Genomic DNA, 19,181 nt, shown 5'->3' with positions numbered 1-19,181 from the left:
TCTCTCTGAATAATTTTTGGATGAAATAACTTCTTAGTGTGTGATTCTTTATTAAAGTTTAAACCCAACAATTTTAACCAAAGAAAAAAAAATCTCTTCAGTGTTAATTTAGGCCACACAAACAATTATACTGAACAGCCAAGGGAAAACAGTACTCTGCTGGAAATTTAAGGTAGAAGGCATGTCTATTTTATAAGATGGAATATAAATTTAAAAAATGACTTTCTAATGAATACATTTCCTACATATAACATGCCTCAGCTGAAATAGCAATGGCTGGATAATTTGGGGCTTATGCCAACACAGAGAGAAGATTAAGTTTAACAGATTTAAAAATCAAAAGAAATCCACCAATGAAAGTTCAAACCCTCTCTGCCAGAACTCTGAGACCCTGGGCAAGTAATCATCTTGAAATGCCTAACAGAATTGGGATGCAATATTTTTCCTACTCCAGAAGTGCTGTAATATATCCTGGAGATCTTGCTTTGAGACATCTACAAAGAATACAAATTTATTATAAATGAACCCTGGTAGTACTGAAATATGAGCAGCTAGTGATCACTTACATCCCAGTTATTCATGACAGGGAGTGTTTAGTAAGGTACATGATACCCATTATTCTGTCCACACAATGCAAGTCACAAAGAAACAGTTACAGAAAAACTCCAAAGCCTGTCTGTGAAGATGCAAGTGAAGATATAGATGCTTTGATTTTCATTTAAAAAAAAGTTAATTTTGCTCAACACATTTTCAAACTTATATTAATATAAGACAGCTTACATATTCTTCTTGTTCCAGGATTATGTCCTGAAAAATCTTATTTCGAAGTGAAACGATTTCTTCTTTTATATTCCTCATGTCAGAATCACTGTACTCATCCGACTGCATACAGAAAACAAGTTAGAATAGCATTTATTTTACTTCCAAGAATTCTGATGCCTATAGTAATCATAAAAACTCACAGACGTAAACACGTTAAAGATGATAATTCATTTTGTTATGTTGCCTAGTAGATTCCTCGTTCTGATGCCTGTTCTAGAACCTGGTTGGGACTACAAATGTTCAAGGAGCCCACTCAGAGCAGTAGTGAATGTAGCCCCGGGAGTTGCAAGTGGCTCCCAGTCACAGGTGATTTCTATTGATTCTACTGCAGGGAAAAAAACCCAAAACTAGGAACATAATGGAGCTTGCATAACTTTGCTTCATGAAAAAAGGAAAGAATAAACAGAACACACAATGAGAAACACCAAAAAGACACTTGCCCTTGCATATGTATTATTTCATAGTCCTTATTTTCAATTAATATTTGAGACTTTTCCCCCATAATAGATTTTTCATTGCTTGGAAAAGGGGAATTATATCGAATTGTGTGTGCAACTTTTGATTAATTTTTAATCATATGGCTACAGAATGGGAAAATTAAGTTTTTAACATTACTACCATGGCTTTTTTTTCTGCCATATTTTACCTCACATTCCTCTCTATGCTTTGTTAATCAGCAGTCACCAGACCCAAAGACTACTGTAAGCAGAACCAAGATGTGTTTGTCCCCATGTGCATTTTCATTGCCCCAACAAATTACGGTGTTGAAAAAGCCTGTGGAGACCAGACTCTCTAATGCTTATTCCTTTCTATGCCAGTTTTTTCTTCTCCAAGGGGATGAATTGGCACCCCTTCATGTGCTTGCTACCTTAAATCCAATATGTACACATTTAAAGGCAACCGAGAATAATCTGGGTTGTAAACTTTTAATAGCAGCTTGCAATCAGGGCCTGTTCAGTTCAGAAAGCAGTAAATGGAAAAAGGGGGGGGGGGGGGGGGGGGGAAAGAGTTGAAAATGTGATGCTGCAGCACTAAGTTCACACACACACATGAGAAGCTGCAATTTGCCATGGGCAGGTGAAGGAGTGGATAATCTGCTGGTAGAGGTGGCAAATCTGTAGCACCAGAAACAAGTAAAGATCAGGTAAGTACTTCCACCAGTCCAGCACAGAAATCTTGGAGAAGCAGCTGACATTCTTTTGTTTGAGGATGCAGTCTGAGCTAGCAGAATTCATAGGTGAAGAAATAGTAAATGCATAAGATATTCTAAAAGCAAATCAAGTCTTGCCAAGAGACCCCAGATATAAGATTGATGAAATGAAGACTGCTCTCTCAAAGTGTGATTTATAGAACTCTAGGAAGCAATCAAGACAAATGAAAATAGAAGTAAAGTAAGTTTGCCAATTGTAAACGGGGCTCACCTTTGATAGCAGGCAGAATTAGCGCCAAATGGGCACTTCTCTTAGCTCATATAGCTTTTGCATTACTGAGCTTATGTGGGCATTCTCACGGAGGTGCTGCCTCATGAGCCTCTCAGTTGATTGGAGAGCTGAGCTTTAACTAAGTAGTCGACTTTTCCAGGAGGAAGACATTTTTAAGCATGGCTAATTTGTCTGCTGTATACGAACCTTGTTTATGGTAAGCAAATTTGTTTTCTCCATCAGCAAGAGGGCTGAATTAGCCATCATACATAGGGAGTCTCAAGCTGAGGGTTGCAGCGAAGTGATTACTAAAATAGCAACCCAGACCCCACCATGGAAAGTTGACTACTGGATGAACAGGACGCGCAAATTTGCTTGTCCAAATTTACTGTCACTTCTTGATAGATTGTCCAGAGAGTAATAGGACATGAAGGTGTGAACTAACCATCAAGATGCAGTATTGTAGATATCTTCAATAGGCATAGTTCACAAATGAGCCACTGTAGCCATGGCTCTCACCTGATGAGCCTTGATAGGCCAAGCCAGAGTATAGCAATGTGTCATATGGTCCTCTAGCCAAATGGACAAAGTACATTTGGCAACTGCTATGCCCAGTCTGTTAAGATCATAAGAGATGAAAAGCTGCAAGGCCTGACAATGTGATTTGAGTTCTCTTCCAATAAAAAAGCAAAGGCCCTTTCACAGTCTATTGAATAAAAGATTCTCACCTTCATGCACATGCAGTCTCAGAAAGAATATGGGCAACTTGATGCCTTGATATAAAAAGTTGAAACCACTTTTGAAAAACTCGAGGTTTGGGCCAAGCATCACTATTGTGGCAAAACTGCATGTATGCTGAGTAATGCACTAAAGCCTAAAAGCTCAGTGACTCTTCTAGCCAATATAATACCATTAGGAACACTACTTTCCATTTGAAAATCTTCAAGGAAGTTAACTCCAATTTGTAAGGTGGCTTCATAAACTGTGCCAATACCATATTGAGATCCCATAGCACTGATGACTTGGCTATGGGATCTGGATATTGGTTTTCCATCCATTTTAACACGGAAAGCTGCAATCACACTAAGATACACTTTAACTGATGAGGTAAAGACGAACAAGTATTGACGCAAGTCTTGTGGTTTTGGAAGCAAACGAGTCCAGTAAGCTACACCAGGATGAAAAGCATTTCCATTTAAAGTTTAAGGCTTCTTGGCCGAAACTAACACATCTTCAACTTCATTGGGCAATAAGGAAACCATTAGTAAGTACTTAGTATGCACGCTGTCAAAATGAGAAAGGAGAGGTACAGATGATACATGTGACCCTCTTCTTGAACTGTTAACATCCCAAAGGGATCAGGGAGCTGATGGACAACTGGACAATATACAAGAATCACATTTGCCTGGGCCACACTGGAGCAACGAGTATTAAAACAAGTCTGATCAATGCTTGCTTTCTGCACTGTTTTGGCTATCAGTGGAACTGGCAGAAAACATGTATAGTAGATCTGCAACTCATTTGAGCAGAAAAGCATTTGAAGCAGATCTGCACTTGCTTTGAAGAATGGAGCAGAATCTTTCCACTTTCCTGTTTGTCTCAGAAGTCAGTAACTTGATCAACAGATGCCTCCAAAGATCAAATAACTTGTCTGATGCACTGCTTATTGAGAGGATGAAACACTGCTAATGTAGTCTGCCAGTGTTTTGAAGATCCCAGAAAGAGATCACCTGAACGAAAGCCTCGTGAGTGCAAACCCATTGTCAAATTCTTAAGTATTTTTGACAATGGGTCAATGATCCAGAGCCTCCTTGTTTGTTGATAAAAAACAATGCTGCCTTACTGTTGATTTGGATGAGAATTCCCTTTCCCCAAAGGAAATGAGAAAAATCTCTTAAAGACTGTGATTGCTCAAAGCTCCAGCAGACTGTTTGACAGAATTCTGTGGACAAGGTTCCTTATATTCGGCATGAATCCAAGTACACACACCATCCCCTGGTGAACCCCTCTGTTGTCAATGTCATTTGATGGCTAGCAGTTGAAGGGGAGTGCCCATCTCCAGGATGTTCGGGTCTAGCCACCAGTGAAGTAACCTCATTTCCAGAGACCTCTGCCTGGGATAATAATGGTTGAAGTAGCTGATCCCACTAAATGTGGAGGCCCCAATGAAAAATTCACTTGTTAAAGCAGGTTAAGGTGACTATATGAAGCGCTACCAACATGTGGCTGAGCACAACAAACACTTCCCTAGCTGGGAGTTTATCCCTGGTCCAGTGGTTGATACAGAAGGTTAGAGGTAGCATGCTCCTTCCACCAGAAGAAACACTTTCCTCCAGTGTCTATCCATGCCACTACGATATTGATTCTTTGGGATGGGGCAAGGTTTGATTTCTTGAAGTTCACAATGAATCCCAGTGATTGAAGATGCTATCATCTGCAGGGAGTGCAACATTGCTGTTTGAGAGGATCCTGTCTTGAGACAGTTGTCCAGATAAGGGAAAACAGATCTGATGACAAAGATGTGTTATTATCAAACACTTGGTGAATATCCTTGATGCTGAAGAGTTTGAAAGGGAGAGCACTATACTAGTAGTGAGAAATTCACCACAAAACAAAGGTGGTGCCAATAGGAATGGATGGGAATGTAAGCATGCGCAACTTTCAGATCCAGGCCATGTTTGAATGAAGGGCAGGATGGTGTAGAAGGAGTTCACTTTGAATTTCTCCCACAACAGATTCTAGGTTAGAGTTTGTAAATCCAGGATAGGCTTTGATCCCCCCCCCCATTTCTTGAGGATGCAGAAATTAAGGGAACTGAACTCCTTGCCATGCTAGTTGGGTGGGACAGGTTCCATCATCTGCAGGGTGAGATGTGACTGCCTCAAGATGAAGTTGAGTCATGCAAGACAGATCCTGATTGAAGGCTGAACAATGAAATAGTGCTGCAAAGTGGGAGAAGAACTGGTAACCGGATTCCACAAGCTTGAGGATTCAATGGTCCTTGGTTATCTTTCGCTATTCCTCAGGAAAAGGCGGATTCTCCTTCCTACTGGAGGGGTCAAGGTCTGAAAGCTGAAATTGATTAAAAACTAGGACCTGGTTTGGACTGGGCCTTTTGTAAAAAGTTTGGTTGACATCTCTCATGTCGACGTCTGCAAGCCAAAGGTTGTTGCTGTGGAAGCACAGGTGGGGCATGATACTACAAAGGGTGTCTTTGGAAACAGATGCATTTAAAAGTGAATTAAGTAACATATATGAGGATTGCTGCTCAGAGTCCATAGAGACTGGACAGCCACATGGTGTTGTTTGATTTAGACAATTTCCCTGTGCTTGCCTCCAAAAGTGGTGTTCCCTAGAGTATGGCAAGTCTGCCAACTTATGGGTGTCTTTGCACAGACTACTGGCCCTTAATCAAGCCATTCATCATGTTTCAAGGGCTGAGGCAGACTATATGGCTGCAGTGTTAGACGATTCGTGTACTTAAAGATGATGACATTCACACCACTCCTCAGCGTCTCAAAGAGCCTGCGGATACCCTGACTGGCCTCTTTCCCCCAAGTCTAGCAGCAGCTTAGTCTTCTCAATGCAATCAAGTACTGCATCATTCAAAACTGGTGGGCGATGCAAGCATTAAGCATCGAGTCCTGGAAAACCCTTTCCCCTCAAAAAAAAAAAATCCAGCAGCCTAGGATCTTTGCTTGGTGTGCTTTGAAGATCCTTGGGTTTTTTTGCCTTTTTCAGTGCTGATTCCATGAAGACAGACTGGAGTGGCAGCTGCACACCCCATTTATCCAGGGATTTGATGAACTCTGTTTAAAGGTCCAGCTTTCTGGCTACTAGGAGGGGGGAAGGAGAGGCCAGCACACCTGATTTTCTCTACATTTATTTATTTTTTTATGTTTAAACGATTTTATTGGATTTATACCATATAAATACAACACTAAGGAGGGGTTGATTCTGGTCCCTCCTCAGATCATCAATACAATAGTACAACAAACTGAAATACTTCCCCCTGTCCCCCCCTCCCTTCCCCAAACCCACACAGAGTATTATGATCCCACCCAAAGAACATCCAACTTAGGAAAGTTAATCATTAACTACAAGGCTACGTGCCCGATGTGGTAAAGATTGGAGATAGTTCTGCCACACCTTCAAAAAACGCTGTCTACTGCAGGGTGATATCTGAGAAGCTAAGGTCTCCATGGTCATCATTCCATGAAAGAAATTCCTCCAGACCCAAAATGATGGGTTGTCAGGAGACCTCCAGACTGAGAGAATCACTCTCTTCCCCACCAGACTTGCTTTATGTAAGAGCATACGTGAACCAGGATCTGATGCGAATTGGCGATATACACCCAAACAACAACCACAATGGGGTAAGGGGAATTGCAACATCCAGCAATTCCGCCATATAATCGGCTACTTTGTGCCAAAAATCTCGTAGGACTGAGTGCACTAAGATACATCCCAGAGTGTTGAAAACTGAAAAATGAAATTGCAGACATACTATTAGCAATTTGTAAACTATCTTTAGACTCATCTATGGTATCTGAAGATTGGAGAGATGGCAATGTAATGCCAAGTTTTAAAAAGGGTTCCAGGGGTGATTCAGGAAACTATAGATTGATGAGCCGGATGGCAGAAAATATCAAAGAAAATGACTGAACACAGTTTAATAGGACAAAGTCAACATGAATTTAGCCAAGGAAAGTCTTGCCTTATCAATCTATTATTTTTTTTTTTTAAGTATAAAACATGTGGCTAAAGGAAAGCCAGTTGATATAATTTATCTGGATTTCCAGACAGCATTTGACAAAGTCCCTCATAAGAAACTTAGAAAATTAAAAAGTCATGGGATAGGAGGCAATGTCCTATAGTGGGATTGAGAACTAGTTAAAAGATATAAAACAGTTTAAATGTTCAATTTTCTCAAGGGAGAAGGCGAATAGTAGAGTACCCTAGGGATCTGTTCTAGGACCACTGCTTTTTAACATTTATAAATGACCTGGAAATGGGAATGAGTGAGGTGATCAAATTTGCAAATGACACAAGAGACATTGCAAGACTGGACAGGGAAATAAACTGGCAGAGAAATAAACATCATTTAATATGAACAAGTGCAAAGTGATGCACATAGGGAAGAGCAATCTAAACAATGAAAGGTTCCACATTAGGAGTTACCACTCAGAAAAAAGGATCTAGACACCATCATGGATATGTTAAAATCCTCTGCTCAGTGTGGAGCGGTATCCAAAGCAAATAGAATGCTAGGAATTAGGAAAGAAATTGAGAGTAAAACAGAAAATATATTGCCTCTGTATTGCTCCATGGTGCAACCATATTTTGAGTACTGAGTGCAATTCTGGCCACTGCATCTCAAAAAAAGATATAGTGGAATTGGAAAAAGGTACAGAGGTGGGCAACCAAAATGATAAAAGGGGTGGAACGATTCGCCTATGAGGAAATGCTAAAGAGGTTAAGGCACTTCAGCTTAGAGAGCAGATGGCTGAAGGGAAATAAGAAAGAGGTCTATAAAATGAGTGGAATGAAAATAGGTGAAAATAAATCAGTTTATGCTGTCAAAAAAGTACAAAGACTGGGACACATGCAATAACGTTATTAAGTAGTACATTTAAAACAAATAGGAGAACTGTTAGGAATCGGAGAGTGGACCCCTGTTCCGAGGTAGAGTCAGCACTGCCGAGAAGGAAGTTAACCCTCGTCGGTCTCTACAGTCGGATGGCAAGGCCTGTTGAAGATGTTTAGATGAAGGCTTCACCCTGGAAGCTCGTGATCCCCCCAGGAGGAGCCCATAGGGACACGGCCCCTGGGACTTAGGAGACTCCCTGAAGAATGAAGATGGTCTGGATGCAGGCGCCTCCAGCAGGTCGTGAGAAGTCCGGGAGTATACGCTGAAGAACAGTCCCAATCCAGTCAGAGGGTCGAAGTCCAGAGAGGTCGAGAGCTGGTCCAGGAGCAGATGGGAGAATGGTCCGAAGCCAATCCAGGAGCAAAGAAGGAGAAGGGTCCAGGGCCAGTCCAAGTCGATACCAGAAGATCACCACCGCCGGTCCGAGGGTCAGGGGCCAAAGAATCAGTCCAATGAGGAGAAGAGCAGAAACGGAACAAGGAGTGGATCCGGAACACCGACACAGGAACCAAGCACAGAGCCTCAATACCAAGGCAAGGTCTGAGTGTCAGAACTTGCCTTAAGTACAGGAACCAGGAGGCGGAGTCCCAGGAGGAGCCATGACCATATCCCTGTCATGGCTCCTTTAAATATCTTCTTCAGCCACGCGCGCGGCCCTTAGCAGCAACAGAGGGGGAGGAGCCAGCCCGGCCGAGAGGAACCATGCGGCCGGGCTGGGCAGCAGTAGCAGTCCTGCGGAAAGGTCGAGGAAGGCTGCCTGCCACCGCAGGAGCCTCCGGCAGGACCCGACGCTCAAGGTGAGCACTGTTGCTGCGGCCATTGGCCCGACCCGGGTTGCGACCCGCCGTGGCTGGCAGCCATGACACCTGAGCCCGGTCGTGGGCCGCCGCAGCCGGCGACCCTAACAAGAACCTTTTTTTTTTTTTACTCCATGCATAATTAAGCTCTGGAATTCACTGCCAAAGGATGTAGTGAAAGCTGTTAGTATAGCTGGGTTAAAAAAGGTTTGGACAAGCTCCTGGAGGAAAAGTCTGTAAACCATTAAGGTGGACGCAAGGAACATAAGAACATAAGAAAATGCCATACTGGGTCAGACCAAGGGTCCATCAAGCCCAGCATCCTGTTTCCAACAGTGGCCAATCCAGGCCATAAGAACCTGGCAATCAGCTAAGCAGCATGGAATCTATTTACCTTCTGGGATATCTTAAGGTACTTGTAACCCGATTTGCCACTGTTGAAAACAGGATACTGGGGTGAAGGACCTTTGGTCTGACCCAGTATGGAAAATCTTATATTCTTATGATTGCTGCAGGTTCAGCTAGAGTTTCCAGGGTCTGGAGAAGACCAAAGACTTCTGTGCAGGGGTCCTTGTCCTTGCAAATGCTCTCAGGGCCTTTTCCAATTTATCCAAAATCTTAGAATAGAAGCAGTCTTCTGGCAGTGAATGAAGAGTGTTCAGGAGAGTCAGGTAGAGGGATCAGAAGGAATCCTCATCTATCCTTCCTCTAATCTGAAGAGTGAGAGACTTAGAACACCAATGACAAGACAGGCAACCAGGTCAGGGGACCTCTGTCATCTGGAGAGGGAATATTCTCCTGGGGGATGCCCTCCAACTAGCTACACTGCACAGTGAGAGTGGTAGGGACTAGATCCCTTCAGGCAGAAGCTCTGATGGGATATCCCTCAGTGTGGAGGCAAGAGGGATTCTCTCCCTTTTGAGGGAACAAACCAGACACCTTGGACAGAATGCCCTCCTTGTCCCTAGCTGCCAGGGAAACAAAAAATCTTCAACTCTATGGGCTACTGTGACCTCTGACCAGGAGCTGAAGCAAAAACTTCTTCTGAAACCATTTTGATAAAATTTACACTGGCCACCAGGAGGCAGAATCTTTCTAGAGCAACTGAACAGAGGGTGGGGAGGGGGGACTGCATGGAAACCAGCAATACCATGGAACAAATCAATGGAGGTGTCTCTAGACAAAGTCCATGTTCCAAAAGCCTCGATGGTAATATTGCTCTAGAGATTGGAGGGGGATAACTGAAGCACATCCCCCTCCAGATCTCTTGCTTTTTTTGAATAAAGCTGATGGAGCTGGTGAGCGTTGCAACAATTTGATAAATTGCTAAAACTGCACAGAGAGCTGCTGCATCAATTCATGTTTCGGGGCCTAAGGCGCTGGGGGCTGCGAGCCCGGATGCATCAATAGCACAGTGGGTTGGTGCATAGAAAGTTCCAGAATCATCAGTGCTGATGAAGCCAGGCTGTAATGCTGCAATAGCACCAAGGCTTAATATGCCGATGCAGTTGAATGCATTGGGATGGATCCCTAAATGCCTCTTCGACAGCACAGACAGCTCCAACACATGGCTCTGCTTCTTTTTGTGTATCACTGAAAACCATAGTTCCCGTAGCAGGCTTACAGATTCCTGAATCTGGTGCTTCTGCTCTTTACTCAACCTAGATAGGTGAAAGGCTCGAAGGCCTGCATCAAAGTCGGGAGAGCCTTGATTGAGGAGCTCCTGCTCAATATGGTACCAGGAGAGCTCAAGGAGGCTCCGCTCTGGGAAGAAGATTGACTGCAATTCTTTAGCGACCTGCATAAGTCCATCTTCTAGGCTCTGGACCTCTGAGTCTGTGGTAACATCTGGCCACAATGGGAACTTAGTCCCAGACACTAATAGCAACTGTCATGGCCATCAGTAATAGATATCTTCTTACCATACACACAATCCTTAAAGACACAGAGTGGTGGTCTTACAGCTGGACATTTTTTCCTTTTCTTCTTGGAGCAATGAAATGTGCTGTTGAGGGGCTGCAGAGGCAGTGAGACAACATGAAAAGTGTTGAGAAGTCACAAACTAAAAAGTGTTAAAATGAAGAATCGAAAGACAGAAAGGGTACATGTTTGTACAGCAACTCAGATAAAAAAAAAAAGACTAAGGGGCTCCCACACATTCTCAGTAAAGAAAACTATGCGCTAAGAGAAGGATCCATTTGGTACCAGATGAATCCACCATGTGGCACGGCTAATTTAGCCCTTCTTGTTGACGAAGAACAAATACAGAACTGTAGGACAATTTTAAGAGCGGCTTTTAAGCTTCTTCCCTCAAACCCATCTGGCTTTGCCACCTCCTCAGCATTCCCAACATATGTTTCTTCCCTCCTGCAGTAGCTCTCCTTGCCTTTCAGCCTACCCATCTCCCTCTCTCAGATTGGGATTAGTTTCCCTCACTCATTCCTTTGGCCTAAGCACAAAATGGAGCATATCTGACCCTGGCCATACCGTAACAGCAGCAAACCGGCTGCCTTCTGCCTAGAACCCAAACAGACTATAGGCAATTGCTCTCAGTCCGGGCTCCCCTCTGACTGTTGGTGTATCTGTAGGAGATGAACTGGCTCTTTGCCCATCCTTCCTGCATGCCCTCCCTACGATAACTCCTGCATCCAACAAGCAGGGTGGCAGCAGCTTCTCCTTCCACTGGTCCTCTTCTCCCCTTCCTGTATCAGAACCTGCTATTCACTAGCAGGAAACCAAAACCACACAGCAAGGAAGAAGGAAGCTCCTCAGCCACCACTGCTATTCTAGAATCCAGAGGACAAAGAGTAGATTAGTGGATTCAGGTAGGATAGGAGCTTGAGTTACATGCACCCCAAATTATATCACTATGGAATGCCTTCACAGCATTGGCAATAAAAGTCTCTCAAAAAAAACTTATGAGATGGAGAGAAGTTGATGGAGACAACCTAACGAAAGAACTCAAGCATAAATATAAGAACAGAAAACACTTTCTGGTTGGGGGGCAATCACTAGATGAATTAATTTGGGGACAAAATTGGAGGGTGACAAAAATCAAATGCCTACTAGGATTCTCAGATAACAGGATACAAACCACATTTTTAATATTGCTGGAGAAGGGATGTCAGGGGGAATGTCAGTCCACTAAATGACATATGACCTCACTAGAAGCCAAACAATATAGTGCAAGAGAAATTCAAGAAATCAGGGTTGATCTTAGGAAGTAAGCAACGATAGTGGTATTTTCTGAGGTATTAACTATGTATGGTTAGAAGGATAGAATGCATCATTCTAGGATCTTCAATGCATGGATGAAGAGATGAAATAGATAATTTTGGATATCTTGAGAGAGAGACAGGGCTATAAAAGGAAGGAAAAACTAAAAATAAAGATTACTGCAGAAATAGCCTAGGTTCTACGTGACCTGCTGAGATCATATATTAACAGGAGTAAACTAGATAATGGCAGTGGCAGATGAAGGCCAGTTGAATTGATCTGTCATATCCAAACGAAGTTACAAGTGTGCATCTCACAAAGCTACTTATTAATTTCTGAGTCCACCCCTTTGAGCCTCTTATGACCTTGTTTTAGGATAGTTGTCCTTAAACCTATCCTTGGGGGATTTCCCTGGCCAGTCTGGTTTTTAAGACCTACACAGAATATCTAAGAGACTTATTTGCATGCACTGCCTCCACTGCATACAGGATAAAGTCTAGGTATATTTATTGTGACCATCTTAAAAACAAGAGTGGCCGGGGATACTGAAGAACCAAGATGAGGATCATTATTCTAGAAAGTGTGATAACCCCTGCACAGGACTGGGAGAGTTAATTGAAATTATAACATTAAGTTAAAAGCAGAGATGAAACTAGCCAGGGTGACTGTTTTATAAGCTAACCTTTAGAAAAGGCTGAAAAAAAACATCAACACAATCATGACACCAAAATGCCTGATCAGTGACATGTATATCCAAGAACCTGAAAATGTTCTACATTTTAGATCGTGTGTTTTTACTATTGTAGCATCACTGTTATTTCACATAAATATGCCTGGAAAAAACTGTTTAATAGCAAGCTTACTAATAGAGAGAAAGGAAGGAGCAAAAAAGAAAGGCTGTAACAATACTGAAGTGCACACTAACCCATGAGACCAACCTAGCTGAGAAGTATGTTGTATCCACTGTATCTTACCTTTACACCAGATGTACTGGAGTTTGGCTAGCCACTACACTGGGAACACAGTTTGTATATTTTCTGGTGTAAAGATAAGACACAGCAGATGCAAACAGACTGGCTTAAAAGAGGTCATAAGAGACTCAAAGGAAATAGGGTAGACTCGAAGTTAACATTAGGAAATGTTTCTCCACAGAAAGGGTGAAAGATTCATAAAACAGCCTCACAGTTTAAGTGGATGAGCCAAAACAGTGATAAGATTCAAGAAAGCATGGCTTAAGAAGAAATGATCTTTAGTTGTGGAGAAGGCAAAATCATAAATCTTTGGCATTGCAAAAGGAAGCAAATTGGTCAGATTAGATTGGTTGGCGGTCCTTATCGGAAGTCATATTCTACTTCTATTAACTCTAAAACATACACATTCACAAAACTAGTCAATCTGATCATCCAATTAAAATCACACAGTCAAGGGTGAATTGTTTATCATTATGGAAATGAGCACATTCTTCATAATATAAGTCAGGTAATCTTCTAGCATATTCCATTTTAATCAAATGACAGTAATAGTGCATGCAGCTCAGACATACAATGGCTATAGAAAGTGTACACCCCTTTGAACATTTTTCACGTTTTGTTGTCAGTGCATCAGGCTTGCATGATTTAAAGTAGGATTTTTTTTTCCATTCGACACACCATATTCCACACCTTTCAGCAGCAGAAATGTTTTAATGAGGAACATAGCATATACATATCCAAAAAACAAAACTGAAAGACAAGTAGATAAGTCTCCATCCCTGAGTCAATACTTGGTGGAAGCATCTTTGGAGCAATTACTGCGGAGTCTGTTAGGATAGGTTTCCAACTTTGCATACCTAGCTTTGCCAATATTACACCATTTTGCTTTACAAACTGTTCAAGCTCCTTAAAATTTCTTGGGTACCCTTTGATGTACAGCAATCTTCAAATTATGCCACAGTTTTTCAATTGGATTGAGGTCAGGGCTTTTACTGGGCCTCTCCAAGACATTTACTTTTTTGTTCCCTTAGCTATTCCAGTGCAGCTTTGGCTGTGTGCTTCAGGTTGACATCAGGCTAAAAGTCTTCCATCCCAAGTTCAGATTTCTTGCAATTAGCAGCAGGTTTTCAATGACTTTTTTCTCCATTTATTGCCACTCCTGCCTTAACAAGTGCACCAGTCCCTGCTGCTGATAAACATCCCTTAACATATGATACTGCCAACATCATGCTGCACAGTAGGTATGGTGTTCTCTAGGTGATGCATTTAGTTAGGTTTGCACCAGAAATAAAAAAAACTTTGCATTTGAACCAAAATATTCTATTTTACCTTTTGCCACATGGCTACACAGTATTCCTTGAGTGTTCCTTTGCATACTTTCAAACTGGATTCAAGGTGGGCTTTGAGTAATCGCTTCCTTCTTGCTACCCTACACCATAGAGACTAGATTTGTGGAGTGTTTGGATTATTATTGTTATATGAACACTTTGATTAGTCTTGGCTATGAGAAACTGTAGCTCTTTCAAAATTGCCAATTGCCTCTTGGTTGCCTCCCTGACCAGGCTCCTCCTTGCTTGATAATCAAGTTTGAGGAACAGGATCTCTCTCCAGAGGGGCTTAGTAGTGCCATACACCTTCTACTTCTTAGTAACTGTCTTTACTCTTCTCAGAGACAGTCAAGGATTTTGCAGTTCTTTTATACCCATCCTCAGATGTGCTTTCCCCACAACTTTGTCCTGCAGTTCTTTTGATAGCTTCAATGTGCACGACTAGATCTTTGCTTTGAAATACAACATCCGGCAGAGAGAACTAAACTGGAAATCACTGAATTTATCCTGTCATTCACATACGGGCCGATACAGTACAGTGCGCTCTGACGGAGCGCACTGTTAACCCGCCACTGGATGCGCATTTTCCCTTACCCCTTATTCACTAAGGGGCCAAAAATGCGCGTCCAATCCGCTGAACATAATAGCGCCCACAACATGCAAATGCATGTTGATGGCCCTATTAGGTATTCCCGCGCGATTCACAAAGCAAAATGTGCAGCCAAGCCGCACATTTTGCTTTCAGGAATTAGCGCCTACCCAAAAGGTAGGCGCTAATTTTTTCAGGCACTGGGAAAGTGCACAGAAAAGCAGTAAAAACTGCTTTTCTGTGCGGAGGTCCCGAAACTTTCCAAAAGTAAAAAAAAAATTTGAAGTCGGCCGGCGGCTATCGGGTCGAAAACCGGACGCTCAATTTTGCCGGTGTCCGGTTTCCGAGCCCGTGGCTGTCACCGGGCTCGAGAACAGACGCCGGCTAAATTGAGCGTCGGCTGTCAAACCCGCTGACAGCCGCTGCTCCAGTCCAAAAGGAGGCGCTAGTGTCCCTAGCGCCTCCTTTTGTCCGTTTTTACTGCTGGGCCTCATTTAAATATAGAATCGCGCGCACAGGAGAGTGGGCGTTTGCCCGTTCTCCCGCGGACTTTACTGAATCGGCCTGTTAGTGTGTACTTTTGAAAGCGAATGGTTATACCAGAGATTTTAATTATTTAGGATTGCTGTAGAAGTACTGGGAAACAGGGCAGGGGCTGTTCACTTACCCAATCAAACTATTTCACGTTTTTATTTCTACATTATTTTCTAAGAAATTCTGTAATATTTTTTAGTTGGCAGTTGTGGGATACAATGTATGGCTACATGGAACAAACACTGGTTTAATGCATTTTACTTCCAAACTGTAAAGCAACAAATGGTGAAAATTTTGGAAAGAAGTGTAAATATTCTATAGCCATTGTATATTTTTGATTATGCTAACTCTCAATACAAACAGGCCAAAAACAGTCTTGCTATGATAGTTTCAGAAATACACTCAGTTTTCTATATCACATAGCTATTTTCAGGAAAATCTGAGCATATACAGACATTCAATAATCAATTAAATCTAAAATAGAAAATTGATGAAACATTCACATACTTCTTCCATGTTGCTCTTCTCAACCAACTTCCACCTTAGCTGAGCCTTGAGACATTTTATTGTTTTCTTAATGGACAGCAAATGGTCAACATTTGGACTTTTATTGAGCCATTCCAAGATCTGCTTCTTAAACTAAGAGTTGTAAAAATAAGTTAGTTACTACAGTTGCTTAGTATGTGACGACAGTATTCAAACAAAGTATTCAAATCATTTGCTCTACTGCATATTAAGTTTATAATTATAGGTTCTGGTTTCATAGCAATTTTCCACCTGAAATTTTTTTTTCCCGCAATTTATGAATTCCTTCCCTTTTCTCCTCCACTTTCCCTTGTGGCCATTATCAAATGGGCTGAGTTGGGCATCTTGTCTGAATAAAGCAGAATTGTTTACCTATAATGGGTATTCTCAGGATGTCAGAACTCACAAGTGGGCGATATCATTTAATGGAGCCCAACCTAGAACTTGTCAAAGTTTTTAGAACTTTGTGACCTACTGGGCATGTGCAGCATGCTGTGATACCATGTGTCCATGCAGGAGCCCCTTCAGTCTACTTTCTTAGCTTAAATTTGGAGAATACAACTCCAAGGGAAGGTGGGTGGGTTCCATGAGGACAGACACCCTGCTGTGCTTGGATAACATTTCTTACAGTTAAACAACTCTTTCTGCAAGGACAGCCAGCATGAGTGTCCTCAAAAGTGGGGAATTTCTAGCTTCAGACTGCTTTAAATAAAGCCAATGATCAAAGTGGAGAAATTACTTACCTGATAATTTCATTTTCCTTAGTTTTGACAGATGGACTCAGGACCAGTGGGTTATGCTCCCCTGTCAGCAGATGGAAACTGTGCAAGCTGACATCACAGTACAAATACTCCTGCAGTGACCCCAGCCTGCAACTATTCTCTTCAAAAGCAACTGTGGACAGACTAGTAAAAAAAACTTGATTAAAAACAGTCAAACATAACTATACTCGACCAACAATAAACACTGTACTCAAGTAAGAACATAGGTACCCCAAGCTAGGGACTGGATGAACACTTACCAGTAATCCCTTTGTATCAATAGTCCTGTGGGGATACGGATCCCATCAGTTGGCAGCCAAGGGTGGGAAGCTGAGTCCATCTGTCTATACTACTGAAAACAAAATTATCAGGTAAGTAATTTCGCCATTTCCTATCATGTAGACAAATGGACTCAGACCAGTGGGATGTACCAAAGCTACTCCCGAACAGAGCTGGAGGCTGCCCGCGGTCCAGTCAACACTGCACATGCAAAGGCTGCATCCTCCCAGGCCTGCATATCCAGATGATAAAACCTGGAAAAGGTGTGTAAAGACAACAATGTCGCAGCTTGGCAAATGTCAACTGGAGACAACCTAACCTCCACCCATGACATTGCTTGAGCTCTAGTGGAATGAGCCTTAAACTGAGTAGACAATAGCTTTTCAGCATCCACATACGTGGCAGTGATGACCACCTTAATCCAGCGAGCTATGGTAGCCCATGAAGCAGGTTGGCCCTGTTTCCTTCCACCTTGAAGGACAAACAGACGATCTGACTTTCAGAAAGGTTCAGAAACCTCCAGATACTGCGCAAGTCTCTTGACATCCAAGGAATGCAGGAGACTGTACTGCTTCACGTCCCTGACCTTATCCAGGGATCGCAAAGAAATGGACTGATTCAAAAGGAACTCCGAGATCACCTTACACAAGAAGGACAAGGAACTGTATGCAACTGCAATGCCCCTACAGTCACCCGAAGGAATGGCTCCCAGCAAGACAGAACCTGCAACTCGGAAATGCAACACCCAGAACACACCGCCACCAGGAACACTGTCTTCAGGGTCAATAACCACAAGGAAGGCTACAAAGCAGTTGAAATATAGGGCCCGCTAAAAAAAATCCAGCACCAGGTTAAGACTCCACAAAGGAACCGGCAACTGTAAGGGAGGCCAAATGCCCGACCCCCTTTGAAATTTGCCTCTAGGGCGACCCATTCAAGATCAATCAATTCTTGAATGGTATCCATAACAGGAAAAAAAGCAAGAGGCTTTACGCAAGGAGACCAAAAAGGGATTTTTCTTTGGCTCTGACAAAGAACTCGCCCCAGGCACTCCCAGCATCTTCACTGTCTGGGAAATCAGGGCCAGTAGTTCATCTCTGTGAAAGAACCATAACATGGTTCGATACATCTCTAAACTAAGAGGAATTTTACCATCTTCCAAAGAATCAGGATCCACCTCATCATCCGTGCCATCCAGGTCCTCACAGAGGATTCCCAGGGTGAACAGACAGAAGTGGGCAAAGAGGAGAAATGCGCCTGAACAAAGGCTTGTAAACCTTGAAAAAAACTCCACCCAAGAAAAAGCAGACTGATCCAAACCAAGCCCAGAAGGTACTGGAGCGGGTCCAACTGAATTGCCATCTCCTGCAGAGGAGCCAGTCAAGGGAATACCAAGATCTGGCACACTTCCAGCCAAAACTGTAACCAGATCATCAGAGAGGATCCAGGTTTAGCAAAATCCAAGGAAGAAAGCTCTCCCTGATCATCCGAACAGTGTTGACACATGTTGGAAGACAGGTCAGGCTGAGAAGCCCTAATATGACAGGCAACACAGAGAGAAAGGCACTTAGGCTTCTTGTTTACCAGCACAATGAGTGGCGGTAACTGTGTGTTCAAATGGCTCACGCTTAAAAAAAAAGTTGCGCAACTAATTATAGTTGCCCCAGCAATAAGTACAGCAAGGCGTATGCACTACTAGTGCATTCTGCTGCTGTGTATCACCACACACAAAAATGTTATGCGCGCAGAAGTTGCGCACACGTGTGCAGAGCCGGTGCACTGCGCACACAGACGTCCTGTAGACCACAATAAAGCACGCACAAGCGTGCAAGAAAACGCCACCACAGCCTGCCACGCAGCATGCTAAGAAAACTTTACTGCAGGGCCTAGCCCACCTGGGTCACTCAACCCGCCAAGCTGCCCAGTTCCCCTAACTCCAAACGGGAGTGGGAACATCGGGATGGTGCACCAAGCATGGAGACTGAAGGAAGGCCTAAAGCCACCTGTCTCTGTAGATAAAAGTTCTTTTTTTTTTCTTTTTTTAAACTTACCAGAGCTTACCGCTTACTGGCTGAGTACAGAGACTGTCTCTGGCTGCGGGGGGAGGGCATCTGCCATCACCGCCGCACTCAGCCTTCTGCACCCACTGATTTTCAGCTGTACAAGCAGCTAAGTCCACGCTGGAAACCGGCTACCAGACCAAAGCATACCTCTGAGGGACCATGGAAATCACCCTAGGAATTCTCAACTGGGGAAGGGACCTTTCGTTTCTCAATATACAAAATTCT

General features: G+C 42.9%; 1 protein-coding gene across 8 annotated transcripts in view; it reads right to left on the bottom strand.

Annotated features, from left to right (window-relative positions):
• STK31 (serine/threonine kinase 31) overlaps window positions 1-19,181 on the bottom strand; it is a 482,717-nt gene that overhangs the window by 110,200 nt on the left and 353,336 nt on the right. For all 8 annotated transcript variants that reach the window (XM_029589101.1, XM_029589104.1, XM_029589105.1 and 5 more), the window contains 2 exons: window positions 15,836-15,967; window positions 781-882 (listed from right to left, as the gene is read on the bottom strand). In XM_029589101.1, coding sequence (XP_029444961.1) covers window positions 781-882; window positions 15,836-15,967 — 234 coding nt within the window. The remainder of the gene's footprint in view (window positions 1-780; window positions 883-15,835; window positions 15,968-19,181) is intronic.

The sequence above is a fragment of the Rhinatrema bivittatum genome, chromosome 2, assembly GCF_901001135.1.
Source record: "Rhinatrema bivittatum chromosome 2, aRhiBiv1.1, whole genome shotgun sequence".
Lineage (NCBI taxonomy): Eukaryota > Metazoa > Chordata > Amphibia > Gymnophiona > Rhinatrematidae > Rhinatrema > Rhinatrema bivittatum.
This window is presented reverse-complemented; position numbering and strand designations above follow the sequence as displayed.